A 19,019-nucleotide genomic window follows, 5' to 3' on the forward strand; every position below is an offset into this window, starting at 1 on the left:
AACAAATTTGGAAAACTCAGCAGTGGCCACAGGACTGTAAAAGGCCAGTTTTCATTCCAATCCCAAAGAAAGGCAATTCAGAAGAATGCTCAAACTACTGCACAATTGCACTCATCTCACGCTAGTAAAGTAATGCTCAGAATTCTCCAAGCCAGGCTTCAACAGTACGTGAACCATGAACTTCCAAATGTTCAAGCTGGATTTAGAAAAGGCAGAGGAAGTAGAGATCAAATTGCCAACATCTGTTGGATCATCAAAAAAGCAACAGAGTTCCAGAAAAACACCTATTTCTGCCATATTGACTATGCCAAAGTCTTTGACTGTGTGGGTCACAACAGACTGTGGAAAATACTTCAAGAGATGGGCATACCAGACCACCTGACCTGCCTCTTGAGACATCTGTATGCAAGTCAGGAAGCAACAGTTAGAACTGGACATGGAACAACAGACTGGTTCCAAATAGGAAAAGGAGTACGTCAAGGCTGAATATTGTCACCCTGCTTATTTAACTTATATGCAGAGTACATCATGAGCTGTGTTTAGCACAAGCTGGAATCAAGATTGCCGGGAGAAATATCAATAACCTCAGATATGCAGATGACACCACCCTTATGGCAGAAAGTGAAGAAGAACTAAAGAGCCTCTTGATGAAAGTGAAAGAGGAGAGTGAAAAAGTTGGCTTAAAGCACACCATTCAGAAAACTAAGATCATCTGGTTCCGTCACTTCATGGCAAATAGATGGGGAAACAGTGGAAACAGTGTCAGACTTTATTTCTGGGGGCTCCAAAATCACTGTGGATGGTGACTGCAGCCATGAAATTAAAAGACGTGTACTTCTTGGAAGAAAAGTTATGACCAACCTAGACAGCATATTAAAAAGCAGAGACATTACTTTACCAACAAAGATCCACCTAGTCAAAGCTATGGTTTTTCCAGTAGTCATGTATGGATGTGAGAGTTGTACAATAAAGAAAACTGAGCACTGAAGAATTGATGCTTTTGAACTGTGGTGTTGGAGAAGACTCTTGAGAGTCCCTTGGACTGCAAGGAGATCCAACCAGTCCATCCTAAAAGAGATCAGTCCTGGGTGTCATTGGAAGGACTGATGTTGAAGCTGAAACTCCAATACTTTGGCCACCTGATGCGAAGAACTGACTCATTTGAAAAGACCCTGATGCTGGGAAAGATTGAAGGCAGGAGGAGAAGGGGACGACAGAGGATGAGATGGTTGGATGGCATCACTGACTCAATGGATATGAGTCTGAGTAAACTCTGGGAGTTGATGATGGACAGAAAGGCCTGGTGTGCAGCAGTCCATGGGGTCGCAAAGAGTCTGACACGACTGAACTGAACTGAATTAAAAAACAGAGCTAACAACAACATAGCCACTGATTGAATTAGGAAATAAAACTTTCCCAATGCATTTAAGCCCCCTTTTATATCTCTCCCCAATCAACTTTCACATTCATTAACCTCCAACTTTCTTGTATTTGATTTACCAATGTACCTCTTTTGGGGGGATCTATTACATATATCTCTAAGCAATCTATACTATCAATATCTCTGCAATTTTTAAAGTTTGATAAAATATTTCATTCATCCATTCTCCTGTGACAAGCTCTTCCTTAAAACTTAGCAGTACTAAAAAGGACTCTCCTTCACTCAGAGAATGAAGACAGGTAAAAGTCCTGTCCCGTGGCATCTCGCAGAATCAGAGACAGCCCTAATGTGACCTTGGTGTTTTCCCAAGAGTACAGACAGCGCAAAAACAGGCTTAGCCTCATGATACTTAAAACAGTTTGAACTTGAGTTTATACATGAAGTTTCCAAGAGAGTGAATTAAAAACTGAAAATTACCATATTAAAAATAATTAATTCTACTTAAGGAAAAATAATTTGTTTTATTGTATAAATGACAATTTCAACAAGAGTATAAATTAGGTACAATTATATAAACTGGAAGATAGGGTGTGTGTGTGCTCAGCTGTATCCCACTCTTTGGGACCCTATGGACTGTAGCCCACCAAGCTCCTCTGTCCATGGAATTTTCAAGCAAGAATACTGGAGCAGGTTGCCATTTCCTACTCCAGGAGAACTTCCTGACCCAGGGATTGAACCTGCATCTCCTGAGTCTCCTGCATTGGCACTGGCAGGCAGGTTCTTTACCACTGAGCCACCTAGGAAGTCCTGGAAGATAGGGTATTTACATTCAAACATCATTCTAGTAATGGGCAATTTAAATACATTCGATATAATAAAAATTGCTACATTTTTGCATCATAAAAAAGCAAAGACAGGAATTATTCCTGCCCACTGAGTAACTCACAAAGATTTGTATAACAATTTCCACAAACTGATCTCAGAAGCAGAGGATCGTTTCATTATCAAAGAGAACAAACTGTGAAATATTACAAACTGTGCTTCATATGATATTGTCTCAAGCAATCTGTATAAGAAATAACATCAAGATTCATAATTGCACAAATCTGAAAGATCTTACATTTTCCCTGACAAATTACACTGCTATCGTAACTCACAAAGAAGTATTTGTAGTATTTTATGAACTGCTTACTCTCTTGGATTGCAAATTGTTTAGCTAACTTATACAAACTTTTTGGCTGCAAATCTTCAATGTCATAGGCCTGGGTCAGGTTATACTCCACCTTCCAATTGGATTCTCCCTTTAGATTAGCATCTGTCAGGTTCAAGTAATACTGCAGCATATCCTATAGTTAAAAAATAGTTAAAAAGAGTAATGAAGTCTGGTTCATATTTTGGCATATAACATACTGCATAGCAAGTAGAGTTCTTATTAGGATTTATGTGACCTTCTTAATTTTAAAGTGTAGTCATTTTAAAAATTGACAATCGCTTTTAAGGAAAGAGTCCCGACAGAAAAATCTATATTGTTTTGTTCATGTAAAATATAATGAAAGGACATAATAGAAAATAATCCAACTATACAGAGAGATATACAGAATAAAAAGCCTTCAGTTCATACACCTCAGAAGTAACCACTGCTAACAACTGTCTATAATCAGTTATATGCAGCAGGTGGCTTGTATAAGCCCACAAATGCCGACTGTCAAATTTTCAGGAAACTTGCAAGTTAGTTTATATCATTACGGCAGCTTGAAATTGGCCATTTTGGGAGTATTTATGCCATGGAAATTGACGCACACTAAAAAACAAAGCACCTTCCACACCCCAGTGAGCCAGCTACTAAACGTTTACCAGCACTCCAGTGTATGTGTGCTGTTCCAGACCGTATGTACAAAAGAAATATAGGTGTTTAATTTCTTTTTACTATCTTTTTCATTTCTTCATAAAATGAAATCAAACTATTTTGCACTTCAAAAAATGATATAGTATTATAGCAAGTACATCTTTTTATGTCAATGTACACAGATACACATGAATTTCAGATCTAAAAACAGGCAACTAGTAGTTTTAAAAAATTTCTTTTGGACTATTCTTATCAGGCAATTGTTGTATTACCTTTCTTAATTTAATGCTTATGGATTAAAACCAGATTTCTCCTGCACTATTGTTTTTTGTAAAAACATGCTCCAGGGAATAATAGAACTATTGCTGACTAAATTTACCTAGGAGAAAAATACAGTTACATCAGTAGTGACTTTAACTGAGAAATTCTTTTCAAATTACATATTTGTTGAAAGGGACAATATTCATAAACTAAATGCCTACCCTTTTGAAGCTGAATTGATATAAAAGTTTGCTGACATTCAAAACACAAAAAAGAAGACATCTTGAGATTTCAACATAAAGCACAACTTACAGTAGTTGTGTTGAAAACATTCAACTAAACTGATGAAAACTACACAGACAGACAAAAATATGAAGTCAATTCTAAAAGTCACACCAACTTACCAATAATTTGTAATCACGAGGATCATACTGAAATAGTCTGACACCGGGGTTGTTGGTCAGTTTCTCTAAAGCACTTCTCACTGGAGTTACAGCAGGAGCCACGAACAAAGAATTTACTGGATTTCCTGGACAAAACATATGTACATAAATATATGTATTTTTAACAGTTGAGCTTAATAATATTAAAAATACAAAAAGTTTCAGATTAAGAAGTTAACAGTCGTAACAGTCAAATAATGCATGATGCTTGATGGATCCTGATTTGAAACAACAGTAAAGAGACAGTTTTAAGAAAATAGGGAAAGTTTAAAAAAAAGAAAATAGGGAAAGTTTTATTACAAAGAGATTAAAAGAATTATTGTTGGTTCTGTTAGTTAAGTTAATGGAATTATGATTATGTTGTTATCCAAATATTTTAGCAATGTGTGAAGCACGTAGTGTTGAAATACATTTAATGTTTGACATTTACTTTCAAATACCTCAAAAAAAAGAATTATTGGTAAAACAAATCTTGATAGATATTTGAATATAAGTGATAGTACACAGAGGTTCTCTCTGCTTTTATATATGTTTGAAATTTTTCATAATAAAAATATCCAACTTATTACAAGTACACACACATGAAAAATACAAAGCTAGTTTTTTGTACTCTACCTATGACAATATTCCAATAATTACGTAATAAGAATTTGATTAGAGTGTCACCATGTTTTATATCTATTATAGAACTAAATCTCTTTCTGAGTATAAAAGCTATCAAAGGCTGAAAAATGGTCATTTTTACCAAGCCCAGTCAACCTAGATGAAAAAGGCAAAACATTTTTAAAATGTTCTCCAATTACTGAAATATATATATATATATTGATTTTTATCCTGGCTGACTACTAAAAAATCAAAACTTTTATTTTGTTAACTCTCAGTTTTCCACCCTCATACAGAAATTAACTTTAAGACTAAATAATCATTGTCTTATTTAATGCAACTGCTCCTTCTGGTTTTTTTTTTAATGCTGAGTAGATGACCATGTTGGTAACCACTTAAAAGTTAAGAGCATAATATATTTTATTTTAAACCACAGTAAATTGTGCTTTGCTTTTTAAATTCTAAGGAAAACTAATCATAGCAAAAGAAACTTGAGGACTTCCCTGGTGGCCCAGCGGTTAAGAATCCACCCACCTGCAAACACAAGGGACACAGGTTTGATCTCTGGTCCAGGAAGATCCCACATGCTGTGGGACGACTAAGCCTGTGTGCCATAACTGCTGAAGCCTGCACATCCCAGGGCCTGTCCTCCCCAACAAGAGAAGCCACAGCAACGAGAAGCATGCACACCGCTAGAGAGTGGCCCCCGCTGTCCGCAACGAGAGAAAGCCCGCAGGCAGCAGCGAAGACTCAGCGAGGTCAAAACAAATTTTTTTTTAAAAGTATGGCAAAAACCACCACAATACTGTAATTAGCCTCCAATTAAAAATAAATGAATTAAAAAAAAAAGAAAGAAAAACTTGAGTCTCACAGGTAGAACAAAAGCAGTGCTTCTCTAAACTTTCAGACCTAAAAGAACATTTGAGTGAGCTGAAGGTTTCAGAGGCTTTTGGGTCAACAGTGATCAAATGGTGATGGCTTTGGGAAGTTAATAAGAAGTCCAGCAGTTGGACTAGATATAGTCCTACACACTATAGGACTATATATATACTCACTAGAGGTAAGTGAGAAAAAGCTAGTGCTGGCAAGTAGATTTATTAAACTTCAAATTTACTGGATCAGTAAAAGTTAATATTCACTATTTTGCGTAGCAAAATACATACAAATAGAACATTCTATTACCTTTTTTATCTGAAAGAACCATAATACTATCTCTGTGAGTATGTCCATAAAATTGTCCTGCAATGATGTCACTGTATTTTCTAAAAATGTCTATCAGTTTCTCATTATGGTATTTTCTCATGGCTGTGACGTCCCTTGCAAAAGGCAGATACCCCACTGGAACATGAGCTATGATGTACACCTGGAGAGAGAAACACAAAGAGGACTGACGGGACTCTTTCTGCACATTTATCATAACAAAAAGACATTTAGATACCCAAGATTGAAAGTACGTTAATTAAATTTTAGAAAACAAATATACCATCTCTCCTACTCATTTATCAAAAGGAGAAATTATGAAACTATTAATGGTCTTAAATTTATACTTGTCTATTTAAACTGCATGGTTTATGATATAACAGTCTTCCCAGGTGGTGCTAGTGGTAAAGAACCCACCTGCCAATGTAGGAGACATGAGAGACGTGGGTTTGATCCCTGAGTTGGGAAGATCCCCTGGACATTATGATATTAGGTAACTGTGACCACGCTGCAGTCCGTGGGGTCGCAAAGAGTTGGACACGACTGAGTGACTGAACTGAACTGAACTGTGACCTTGCTCAAAAATAATTTTTAATATCTATCAAGCCTTAGAGCATAATAAAACAAAACTAGCATCAACAACAGAGCAAATCATACACTGTTTCATGCAAGAACATCTTTAAGTTTTAATACTTTTATTAATACCTGACCCCTTGCAAGTCTAATAAATTCACAAGTGTAACCCTCTATTCATCCCCAGTGATGTTGGTCTATGGCATCTACCTTCTCTTTATTTTGCTGAGAGATGTTCAGTATATTTTCTAGCCATTCAAATTGATTTGCTGGATCAGTTTGATTTAGGGTCATGGAATTTGGGCCATAGTATAAGTTTGTGTTGAGACTGATGATCCGAAGTTTCGGATTATTTGAAACTTTCTGTGTATAAAAGCCACCTATAAAAACAAATTTTGAACACATTCTATTAATAAAATAATACACAGATACATAGACACTGTGAAAGCAAAAATCTTAATTAAGGCTTACAATCCATTTCGGAAGGTTAAACTTATTTCTCATTGCTTTGTTTGCACTTAAATAGGCTTATCATTGGATAAGAATCAGATTTAACAAACACTGAAAACCTACTCTGTGTCAAGTCCAGTGCTACTACTTCCACATACTGAGGTCACAACAGTTGTGTTTAACATTCTTATGAAAAGATAACTAGGCAATGAGGTACTGATTTTTATCAAGGAACGATTAAGAAATCAATGTCTACTTTTGTATGTTTGCGGACTTACGGTAAGAGATACTGTGAAATCTAAAATCTAAAGAATGAGAACACACGTGGATCTTGCCAGAGGACACTGAAGAAGCCATAGCAGATAAATCAGAGCTGCTAGACTCTCAGGTGAGATGGGGCTTAAACGCATAACCCCACTCACACCTGTGAACCAGTGGTGAGAGAACACCGCCGTCATGGCGCTTTCAGAGTGAGCCACTGGGACCTCGGCCCACTCGCCATCCATGCTGCTCCTCGGCTTTCAAACATGGTCAGGCCTCTAGGAAAACTGGGCACAGAGACTCTTCAGAACTGGCACACCCAAGCAAACACTAAATATCTAAGTCTAAACAATATTAACTGAATAAAAACAGAGACAAAACAAGGCTGAGTAAATCTTTCACTTACCTTTCTTTAAAGTAGTAACAGCTTCTTCAGTCAGCCATGGTTTCCAGAGGTTTGCTACTGCATTGTACACTTTGCTGGTGACTACAGGCAGCTGATCCTGGCCACAAACAACATAATCCAACATTGAAATTCTGAAGATACATGGATGACTTAATTTACACATGATTTGAGCGATTACTACTATAGGAGGCATCTGGAGATGCAGGAATACTAGATATACTTAATTTTTCAAGGAATTTATGGCTTTGTTGGGGAGATGGAGGACAAAATGCAACCAGTCATCTATAAGACAACATGCTAGGAACCATGGCAAGGATCCTAGGAGTGGAGAAACAAGAATAATCAAGGCTGGCCTAGAGAGTCAGCAGCGAGAGTGAGAAGAGCATTTGAACCAGACCTTGAAAAATGATTTCATCAGGTTGACAAGAAAAGGAATCAAAAGCAAAAACAATGGCCCAGACACCAACACGGTGCCATATACAGAAAAAAAGCCCTTGTTCTGGCATAACTGGAGTACAAAATGGATGTGGGAGTGTGCTCACTAGACACTGGAGGCAAGTTTGCCCCTGAAAACGTAAGTTCTGGTGTAGCATGCCCAGGAAGTGGAGAAAACGTCATGATTTCAGAATTAAACAAAGTCCTCTGAAATGTGAACACTAGTATAAAGCATTTTAACTTCTTGAAAGAAGACTTATAACCACATGGTTTTGATTCGAAGTCTCTGTATGTCAACCCTGAATATTCATTGGAAACACTGATGCTGAAGCTGAAGCTCTAATACTTTGGCCGCCTGATGCAAAGAGCCGACTCACTGGAAAAGACCCTGATGCTGCGAAAGATTGAAGCCAAAACGAGAAGAGAGTGGCAGAGAATGAGATAAATAGCATCACCGACTCAATGGGACGAATTTGAGCTAACTCTGGGAGATAGTGAAGGACAGGGAAGCCTGGCGTGCTGCAGTCCATGGGGTGGCAAAGAGTCAGACACGGCTTAGTGACTAAACAACAACAATTCCTTATGTCAGCCTAAATCATATCATTATGATTTTCTAAATATTATATCTGTAATATACAGTATTTTTATCATCCTACTTCATCATATCATTATTAAAGAACCCTTATGGTGATGTAAGCTCTAGACAAGAAAAATAAAGCTTCGAGAAAATAGATACTGAATAAAAACCCAGAAATCATTTGGGAAATTGAGTGATTATTTCTATTTCCTTTTCAAAAAATTATACTAAAAAACTGAAGCCATATTATTCACTTTGTTCATTTCCCTCTATATATTGGTGACCTAGACCTATTTCTTAAAGGAGTTTCACTGACATCATTAATTAAAATGCTTTACCCTTTAAAAAATGACATTCAAGTCACGTTAGTTCCTAATACATATGCCTAATACATGATTAAAATATAAATATATTCAGGGCAAGTTACAAGTAAATGACTTCTTTTAACTGAAACTAATTATTCAAAGTATATTTTCAGTTTGTGTCAGAGATCGGAGTGATCTGTCTGAAAGTTACACAGTGGCTTTGCCCAATCTAAGTCCTAATCAAACACTGGTAAGCATCATCATCATAAAAAAACCTAACATTTTAGCCATTTGTTTACTTCAGGATGGATGCCAAGATACTGGTATAGTCATGTAGAATCAAAATCATATAAACATTACCCTAGACTTTTCTCTCTACTTTAAACATGAGAAATATGAGCACCAGAGGTAAGTGATTTATTCAGGGAGAGCGTGTCAGTTCCAGAGTTGGGTCTAAATTCCAGGTCTTCCTACCGTCACTCTGATATCCAATTATCTATTGCACAATGGGAAGTAGCATCACCCAAGTTTGGTGGCGCCTGCTTTGCCAGTGTAGGAGTACACAAGGATGCTGGGCTGCTTCCTGGAGTGGCAATAGGAAGAAATCCTTGGGCTCTCCATATGAATATCTACTTCCGACATAATGGGTGGGAACTTGTATCTGTATGTTTATGTAGCTATGTTTATATACATGTCTATGGGAGAAATAACACATCCAATTTATTTGTTACTAACATTCACCAGAATTTGATCTCAGATATGAGTAGCCTCTAGGTGAATTCGTTGTGGGGCTTTCGTGTTACATTTGACATTCCTGAAACTGGGATGGAAGGAAAGATGGCAGAATAGTAGAAAGAAGATTTTCAGACACAAGATCACAAGCTAGAAAGAGGAAACCATTAGCTGTTTAAGGTATAAAGGCTGCTCACTTTATCCTAGTTGTACATGTAATAGGATATATTTTAGACTTGGATAGCACCTATATCTTTGAATTGTTACAAGATTTGACTTCACAAAAAGAAGGCAGAGATAAAAGTAAAATGAAACCAATCCTCAGAGGAGTTAGGAAACACGTGTCCCGTGTCACTGCTTCATGCTACAAAACCACCACTCCACTGACTGAGGGCTTATAATGTGCCAGGTAGGAAACTATGCCCTTTCCACCGAGCATCCTCAAAACTTTGCAAGGTAAGTATCACCGCTGTTGTTTACAAATGATCAGGGATAATTACATGCATTACTCAAGTTGCTCAGCTATTAGAAGAAGCAGGACAGGTTTTTAAATTCTAATGGATGTGACACTAAACCCCACAGGTTTTCCATCACAGTAGTCTGTCTGTTAAGCTTATAAACAACCTAAAGCTTATAAACAACGTGTGTCACCTCTGATTCCTGGAGATTGTCTACCTCCAACCCTCTGCTGTGTGGTCTCACATGCAACAGTAACAAAAACTGACCACTAGTTGAGAGGCTGACTGTCACCAAGACTCACCTATCATCCATCTCAAGACTGGAGGCCAGACCCAGGAAGTCACCTAAACTTAAGCTCGTCCTAAAGTGCAACTTGCAAAGTCACAGTATTTAGATTAATTAACCAATATAATCAAGACCCTCATTAAGCAGTCTTTTGACATGAGATGGAAAAGATATTCTAAACACAAAGCAAAACGTAGACAAAGAAAGGCATGAAAGTAAACGTCATGTTCAGGAAATGCTGATAGTCTGGCAAGAGCAAAGACCTGTGAAAGGATGTTTGTTTAACTGAACACAAAAGATACAGGATGTGGGCTCTGCCACTAAGGGACTGAGCACGTAAACAAGTGACTTAATTGTTCTGGGCCTCAGTTTCCTCATTTATAAACTGAACAGTTCATCTAGACCAAGCGTCAGCAAACTTTTTCTGTTGCTGCTAAGTCGCTTCAGTCGTGTCCGACTCTGTACAACCCCATAGACGGCAGCCCACCAGGCTCCACCATCCCTGGGATTGTCCAGGCAAGAACACTGGAGTGGGTCACCATTTCCTTCTCCAATGCATGAAAGTGAAAAGTGAAAGTGAAGTCACCCAGTTGTGTTCAACTCTTCGCGACCCCAAGGACTGCCGCCTACCAGGCTCCTCCGTCCATGGGATTTTCCAGGCAAAAATACTAGAGTGGGTTGCCATTGCCTTCTCCAAACTTTTTCTATACAGGGTCATATAATAATACTTTAGGCTTCAGGGTCATATAGTCAATATGGTAACTATTCTCTGCTGTTACAGTATACAAGCAACCACAGGTAAAACAGAAAGAACAGCCAGGGCTGTGTTCCAGTAAAACTTTTATTTACAAAATCAACTGTCAGTGGTGCACTGGGAAGACCCAGAGGAATCGGGTGGAGAGGGAGGTGGGAGGGGGGATCGGGATTGGGAATACATGTAAATCCATGGTTGATTCATATCAATGTATGACAAAACCCACTGGAAAAAAAAAATAATAATAATAATAAAAAGAAAAAAAGGAAAAAAAAAAATCAACTGTCAGGTCACATCTGGACTGGTTTGTCAAGTCCTGCAATAATCTCTAAGATCTCTTGAATCTGAACAAATGTAGGATTCTGCACTGCTATCGCAGATCTCTGTTACTGGAACTGCTATCCAACTGTTATGCACAGGCTGTTTAATAAAACAGCCACTCTAATAGAGGTTGAAGCCTAGGTTGTATCAGACATTTAAAATATTCTGAACATACTCTCTGCCTTGAATTATATTTTGAACATGGACTTCCCTTCTTGGTTCTTATAATAATTCTCTATGCTTTCGTTTTTAATCACAATCCAGCTTCGATCAGAGTATGAGCAGCTTAGTATGCCTAACAGAAATTCTAAAACATGTAAACATTTGTCAACAATAACCTTTTTAGGCTAGCCTGAACATGGAAATTAAAATGAGCAAAATAATTAAAAAAAAAAAACTGAAGAAGAATAAGAAGGAAATCACAAATTAATAACCCATGAACTAAGTAATCTGCTTCCAAAACCCCACTATGGATGTAACTTTTTATGAACTATTACAAGTCAGTTTTAAGTCCCCAAACCATGTGTCTTGCCTTCCTTGATGGTTAGTGTTAAGAGCACACTCTACCTCCACGTGCCCTCCCCCGCCCATGCTCTATTATCAACCAGTTAGTTGCAAAACTTTGACACTACTGATGGGAAAAATCCTTCAAGCATTTCCAGAAGTTGTGGTCAAATTTACCTGTGGCCAATAGTCATGATTACCCAGTGCAGGGAAAACCTGGAGATTTGGAAAGAGACGCTGGATAGTGGTTGTAATATTAGCAATCACATTTATGACTTTGTCTGTTGAGAGTTCAAGCACTGGAACGTGAGGTGGGCTATCCCTGAAGAGAAGACAGAATCGTAGAAAACAAAATCAGTTTCTATAAAAAGTCACTAGACTCCTGTGTAAAGCTTTGCTGTATTGTCATTGTCGAATTCTACCATAAATTAACAGATGATAAAGAGTTGATCAACTACTCTACACTTACTTTTGTTCCACTGAGAACCCTAAAGAAAAAGAAAACTTGTGAAATACAAAAGATAAACTGAAAATGTCAGCCTATTTCACTGCCTGACTGAAGATTTATAAGAGGCAAAAATGCTTAGTAATTAAAAGCACAGACTCCAGGGCCAAAAGTGCCAGGTTTGCCCTCTTATAGCTGTGAGCACTTGGACAAGTTACTTAGATGCTCAGTGCCTTAATTTTCTTATCTGTAAAATGGGAAGAATAATAACAATATCTATTGTGAAGATTAAACGAGTTACAATGTATAAGTTAAAATAAAGCCATTATCATTGTTGCGGGTACAGGAAATACAGACCTCTTCACTCTGTCATGATGAATAGAATTAGTTAAGTATACACCAGAAGATCATGTTTGTAAAATCGCTATCATGGGTTAATTCCCATTGCTGACTTTTGTTTTTTGATTATTTAGTCAAGACTTATTATCACATTAATAAACATCTCAAGACAATGACACAAAAAGCTATTTATAAACTCATCTCTTAGTTAATATGGACATATTTCTAGAGGATATTTTCTAAATAAATAAAACTAGGTCTTTGAAAGTTTTTCTTATCCCTAATAATGCTGACTTATTTGATCCAGTATTTTTGAAGCCCCAATAATTCTTAAAATGTAAATTAATTTTCTTATGAAATTCAACATCCTAATGAAGCTTAGGACACTGTAGATATATACTCAGTAACTATATGGTATTTATATAATCACTCACCCTGTCCATATCATAAAAGATACTTTTTGTCCTGAATTTTTAATAAAATCAAGTGCTGAAAAAATGAGGCGATAAGGAGAATCACACATTACATCTCCAAAAGGACCAGGATCTGAGGCTTTTGCACCTTTGGAGGAAGCACACACTTTTGTGTGGTCACCTGTGATGTGGTAAGTCGGATCTAAGTGGAAGTCCGTCACATGCCAAAACTGCCCTGTTGATGAGAAAACAAGTGGTGTTAAACCTACTTCTCGTTCGGAATTCCCATACAAATATTTACAGTAAGACGAAATAGGTGTTCCATCCTGCATTAGAGGAAAGCCTTAGCAATTTAAATATCCATGTGCTGAGTAGCTCAGCAGTCCTGTCCAACTTTTTGTGGACCCAGGGCCTACAACCCTTCTGGCTCGTCTGTCCATGAGATTTCTCAGGAAAGAATACTGGAGTGGATTTACACTTCCTTCTCCAGGGGATCTTCCCACCCCAGGGATCAAACCCATGTCACTTGCATCTCCTACATTGGCAGGTGGATTCTTTACTACTAGCGCCACCTGGGAAGCCCAAATATCCATATGCCCTGAAATTAAATACAGTCTTTCCCTGTGAGAAATACTGACTCTAAAGATAGTACAAAGATTTTAGTAGAATTTACTATTTGCACACAACAAAATTGATGAGATCAGTGACAGCGTGACTACCTAACAATGACTACATAACAAACATAAGTTTGCATAGTGATATACACGGAAACCCCTTTCTGGGAAGTCAATAATAATCCCATATATTGTATCTTAATAGCGTATCTTCTTCCTTATAGAATTTAATGTTTTAGAAATTATTTTCTTCTTGTAGAAAAATGGACATAAAAATATGATGTGTTTTGTTAGGGTTACACAGTGAAGAGATTGCAGATGTATGTGTGTATGTTAGTCGCTCAGTCCTGTCTGACTCTTTGCCACCCCATGGACTGTAGCCTGCCAGGCTCCTCTGTCCATGGAATTCTCCAGGCAAGAATACAGAAATAGGTAGCCATTGCCTTCTCTAGGGGATCTTCCTAACCCAGGTATCTGCATCACAGGCAGATTCTTTACTGTCTGAGCCACCACGGAAGAGACTGCAGAACTTGTAACTAATAAATCTTATTCCTAATTTCATATAAAACCTTGCCTCTCAACATTAATGGAAAATGAGTGTGTAATCTAGCTTTCAGCCAAAAATAGCCATTGCTAGAGGTTCTCAAAAGCAATTTAATAGAGGAACATCTTCTATTATACACTGTCTAAAATGTTAATAATATTAAGGGAAGCATTTTTTAAAGAAGATGCTTCCATTTGGGTTTTCAGAGAGAAGCCCAGGAACCATTTGACAGCACCCTTGCTTGGAAATCATCTTGACAAAAATTCTTTCATTGAAGGAAACACTAGTACTAATAAACATAGTAGTAGCTCTCTTTATTAAATATTCACCATATGCTAGATACTGTGGAAACAACTGAAATACACTATGTGATTTCATTCTCAAAACGACTTCTTAAGCAGGAATCCCTGTTCCTATTTTAGAGTTGAGAAATTAATACTGGGTCAATTAGAAAATTTGCTCTCGTATATACAGCTTAAGAAACAGGAGAGCCAAAATCTGAACTCCCGTTTTGAAAGGCCCTCACGTTTGCTTATAATTGATTTACATATATCTTCAATGATTTTGCTGCTTTCTTATATATGACCAAAAAGTTGTTTTATTTTTTTTTTTATTTTTTATTTTTTTTTATTATTATTTTCAAAAAGTTGTTTTAATATTGAGACTTTTTCACACTTTGAATTTTTAGCTCAATCTGATACTGACTAATTTACAATAGGAAACACATCAGAAGTGACACAGTAGCAACATACCACACCAGAAGCATGGAAAAAATGAGTAGAATACAAAGTCTTATCCATACAAATAATAAAAAGCTAAGTTTGCACCTGAGCAAATACTTGAATAAAACCCAAAGCTGGATAATAAAGTAGAAAATCGAAAGTAATTGATTTAATGTGGAAAAGGCATATTATATATATTTAGGATGTGGTTTCTCCATGATGTTGTTACAATAGCACATTTTAAGCCCACAGCTAAGAAGTGGTAGACAAAAAAATCCAGAACAAAGTAGTCATCAAATAGTCTTCATGGTCAATTACTTGGTATTCAGTCTTCATTTGGAAACTTTTGCCATGAGTAATTTATTTTATTCCATAATGCAGAAAGTACTCCAACTTTTTTCCAGCTTGGACCTACTTTACCCAGCACATAAAGTGGACTGGCAGATAACTCAGAATTATCCTGGACACAGCCGTTCCTTGGGGTATAAATATACACTACATCTCAGTTTTATGTAAATATATATATTATTCAAAGAATGTTAATGTGTGTAGTGAACTTACAAGCAGAAAAGTATAGTGTTATGGTTAAGAATGGGGGCTCCACAGACTTCCCTGGCAGTCCAGTGGTTAAGACTATGTGCTCCCAAAGCAGGGGGCATGGGTTCAAGTCCTGGTTAGGGAACAAAAATCCCACATGCCCTGACACGCAGCCAAAATAAATAAATAATTTAAAAAATAAATATTAAAAAAGAATAGGGGCTCCAGAGTTAGACTGCCTGACTTCAAATCCAAGCTCTTCTTCCCAATCTAGTTGTATGATCTCGGCCTGTTTCATCTGTAAAATGGAAATAATATTATTGTCTACTGAATGAGGGTTAAGTGACTTAGTAGAAGTAAAGGCCTGGCATTTGGTAAGCTCAGCATTATATTGTTATTCATTTGTAATGTCAAGTTTGCATTTGACACTGAATTTCCTAACTTCCAAGTAGTGGAAATGTATTGAGTACTTACTTTAGTACTGTTTCTTATGCTTTACATGTATTTATTGACCATTATTTTCATTTTACAGATAAGTCCAAATCACATATGTCATATGCAACAAAACTAAGACAGCAATTCCGGAAATCTGATTCCAGAGTTGACATTGTTCTTAACAACTGCACACAGGGCCTCACTGTGTTAGTTCACATGAAAAAGTCCTTTCAGAATAAAAAAGTCCTTCCATCTCACTTGCCTCATACAAAATAAATAACAACATACCTACAAGAAATACTGTGTCAAGTAAGGGACATGAAATTACCAATATATTAAATTTTTCTAAATAAAATTTTTGTAAAACAAACCTGGAAACACATTGAAGACATTCATCTGATGTAACCTATTACCTGGATTTACACATCCCCAGCATCTAGAATAAGTCCGATCTATGGTTAGGTCCCCAATTAAACATTCTTTAATTAGGCACAGGAAGAGTCAGGATTTCCTCAAGATCACATGGTGACTCAGTAATAAAAGCTGAAATGGAACCAGTCTCTCCAGACTTGCAGTCTGGAACTCTTTCCACTACCATTGCACTGCTAGACGGATAAGTAAGGGGTAATTATTTAGATGCACTGAAGGGTGTCTTTAAATAGAAGCCAAGAATGGAGCCCTGACAGGTTCTTAACCCAGGATTTATCAATAATAAACATCTAGAGACCTCACCTCCCGCCTCTAATGAAATTTATACAAAATACTGTTTGTGTGTCCAAGGCTATAGACCTGGCCTGTGGCAGAGCCCACACTTCAACCCAAATTCTCCGGTTCATAGTTCAACATGCTTTTCACTACTCAATTATCACATCTTGTTTGGCAAATAGGGAAATCTCAGGTGTCTCAGTGGTAAAGAATCCACCTGCAGTGCAGGTGACACAGGTTCGACTCCTGAGTCAGGAAGATTCCTGGAGAAGGAAATAGCAACCCATTCCAGGATTCTTGCCTGAAAAATCCCCTGGACAGAGGAGCCTGGCGGGCTACACACAGTCCATGAGGTCTCAAAGAGTCAAACATGACTTAGTGACTAAATCTTTAAAGAGTCTCACAAATGTATATTGGGAGTTTGAACCCTGGTTCCCCCTCTCCCTTCCTCTTCCCCAGGCGACAACTCTGAGTGCTTCCTTACAGAAACAGGGAGCTGTGGAGATTCACCAGACCACAGAAATCTGTCATGGAGGCCTTCAGCAATCAGAGCCTTAAAACCAAAAGGTGAATTGGCCAAGGCTGGCCTCCGGCAATCTAGGACATTTTATCACAGAATCCTAAACAGCCACATAATTGAAGAAAAACAGCTTTAATGAAAGCAGAAACCAGCATACATAAGTATTTGGGGACAATTTTTTGTTACGACTGACAGTTGGGAAACCAGACTGACAGTTCTAGCTTTCAGATGAGTCATGAGCAGCTGAGTCATGAGGACTTGGCTCTTGGACAAATAGAAGGCTTGTGAGAAAGCAAAGTGAGAAAGATAAGCAGTCTCAGCAGTCAGCACTGCGCTGTTTCAGAGACAGCTATGCCCAAACCACAAAACATAAAAATAACTCCACCTTGCTCATTTCCCCCCTCCTCTAGATAACAACAGCCACCATCACCACCTGTGCGCCGAGTCTGTGTCTGACTCTTTGTGACCCTATGAACTGCAGCCCATCAGGCTCATAGGATTCTCCAGGCAAGAATACTGGGAGTGGGTTGCCATGCCCCCCTCCACGGGATCTTCCCAACCCAAGGTTGAACTCATGTCTCCTACACTGGAAGGCCGATTTTCTACCACTGAGCCCCCTGGGAAGCCCAGATAACTGAGCAATTCTATTTGAAAATGCGTCAGGGAGGTGGGGATATCCTGACACTGAAGGCTCATATGGCATCATAACCTCTTCCATCCAACGTTTACCTACTCAGGACCAGTGGCTCTCGAATTCCAGCATCTACCAGAATCAGCTGGAGGATTTGCTACACGGATGGTTGGGGTTTCGGATCTAGTAGGACTTGGGGGTGACTAAAAACTTGCACTTTTAACCTGTTTAGGTGATGCTGGTGCTCTTGGTCCCAGACCTCACTTTGAGAATCACTTCCGTCCAGGTACTGGGGTAGGCGTGGGGAATGAATAAAATTGACTCAGCCCTCAGAGAACCCAAGGGCGTCCAGGTAGAGTGAAATGAAGGCCCCGAGAGTTCTCACGTAGCCTAAGGAGTGGGGAGCGCGGTGCCTGCGACCGTGCTGTGGTTGGTGAAGTGGGACGAAAAGGCCACCAAACTTAGCGAGCAGGACGGAATAAACTCCGAGTCCCGGTGAAATGTACACAGTTGAGCGGCTGAACCCCGGCAGCTCCCCCGCCCCGCAGGGGCAGACTCGGGGCCCCTGGGAATGTGGGACATCCAGCCCCCAGGTTCTTTTTTCCCTCGAAACACCCCTTTTGCCCGGGAGCAAAACATATCTGGAGACAAAGTGAAAACAACTGCAGGAGCAGCGCCCCTGCAGCGCCCCCGCTGTTACCGGCCAGTCCCGATCTCCCCGCCGAGCCGAGCGGGCACTCTGGTGCCTCCGTCACCTCGCCCTCCCCGGGTCCCGGGCGCCCACTCACTGCGCCCCGCGGCGCCCACTCACTGCGCCCACTCAAAGCGCATGCGCTTTGGCCGCGGCTCGCGGGCAGCTCCAGAGCCGGAAAGGATAGCGACGACTCACCCACCGCGGGACCAGCGCCAGCGGGAGCCAGAGGCCGTCCGAGGCCCGGGCGGCAGTGCCAGGCGGCCAGCAGGCAACAGACAAGCGCCCCCAGCCGCGCCATCGCAAGTTGCAGCCACGAGTCTGGGTGACTCTTGCTGTCCGGAGACTCCCCGGGACCGTGGGACCCGGGGGAATCGGGGAGGAGGTGGAAGACCTCTGCGGTTGTTAACGCCCAGCGGTCACGTGCTAGATTCCGATTCCTCAACGAGTAGGTTCTCTTGACCTTCAGCAGCTCTCTAGCGATTACCTGGTTTGTTGTTGTTTCTAAATCGGCGACAGGTCCTGGAAGGACTATGCTTGAGGCAATCCCGCGCAGATCGGGTCCCCTAAGTGCCACTTGACCTTAAGTGCATGGGGCTCCTCCTCAGAAGTGATACAGAGAACCTC

The 19,019-nt window shown here is 39.2% G+C and overlaps 1 protein-coding gene across 6 annotated transcripts; it reads right to left on the reverse strand.

Annotated features, from left to right (window-relative positions):
• Positions 1-1,882: 1,882 nt before the first annotated feature.
• Positions 1,883-19,019, reverse strand: SMPDL3A (sphingomyelin phosphodiesterase acid like 3A). 6 transcript variants are annotated; one of them, XM_043439595.1, is made up of 8 exons: positions 18,880-19,019; positions 13,015-13,228; positions 11,974-12,118; positions 7,425-7,521; positions 6,518-6,687; positions 5,717-5,897; positions 3,893-4,017; positions 1,883-2,727 (listed from the first exon to the last, which is right to left on the reverse strand). In XM_043439595.1, the coding sequence occupies exons 2-8, from the start codon at positions 13,101-13,103 to the stop codon at positions 2,410-2,412; spliced, it is 1,125 nt and encodes a 374-aa protein (XP_043295530.1). In that variant the 5' UTR covers positions 13,104-13,228; positions 18,880-19,019; the 3' UTR covers positions 1,883-2,409. The 6 variants fall into 6 exon arrangements, with proteins under 6 accessions (XP_043295530.1, XP_043295529.1, XP_043295527.1 ...); XM_043439594.1 differs by lacking the exon at positions 18,880-19,019 and adding an exon at positions 18,595-18,848; XM_043439592.1 differs by lacking the exon at positions 18,880-19,019 and adding an exon at positions 18,591-18,848.

This window comes from Cervus canadensis, chromosome 20 (genome assembly GCF_019320065.1).
Source record: "Cervus canadensis isolate Bull #8, Minnesota chromosome 20, ASM1932006v1, whole genome shotgun sequence".
NCBI lineage: Eukaryota > Metazoa > Chordata > Mammalia > Artiodactyla > Cervidae > Cervus > Cervus canadensis.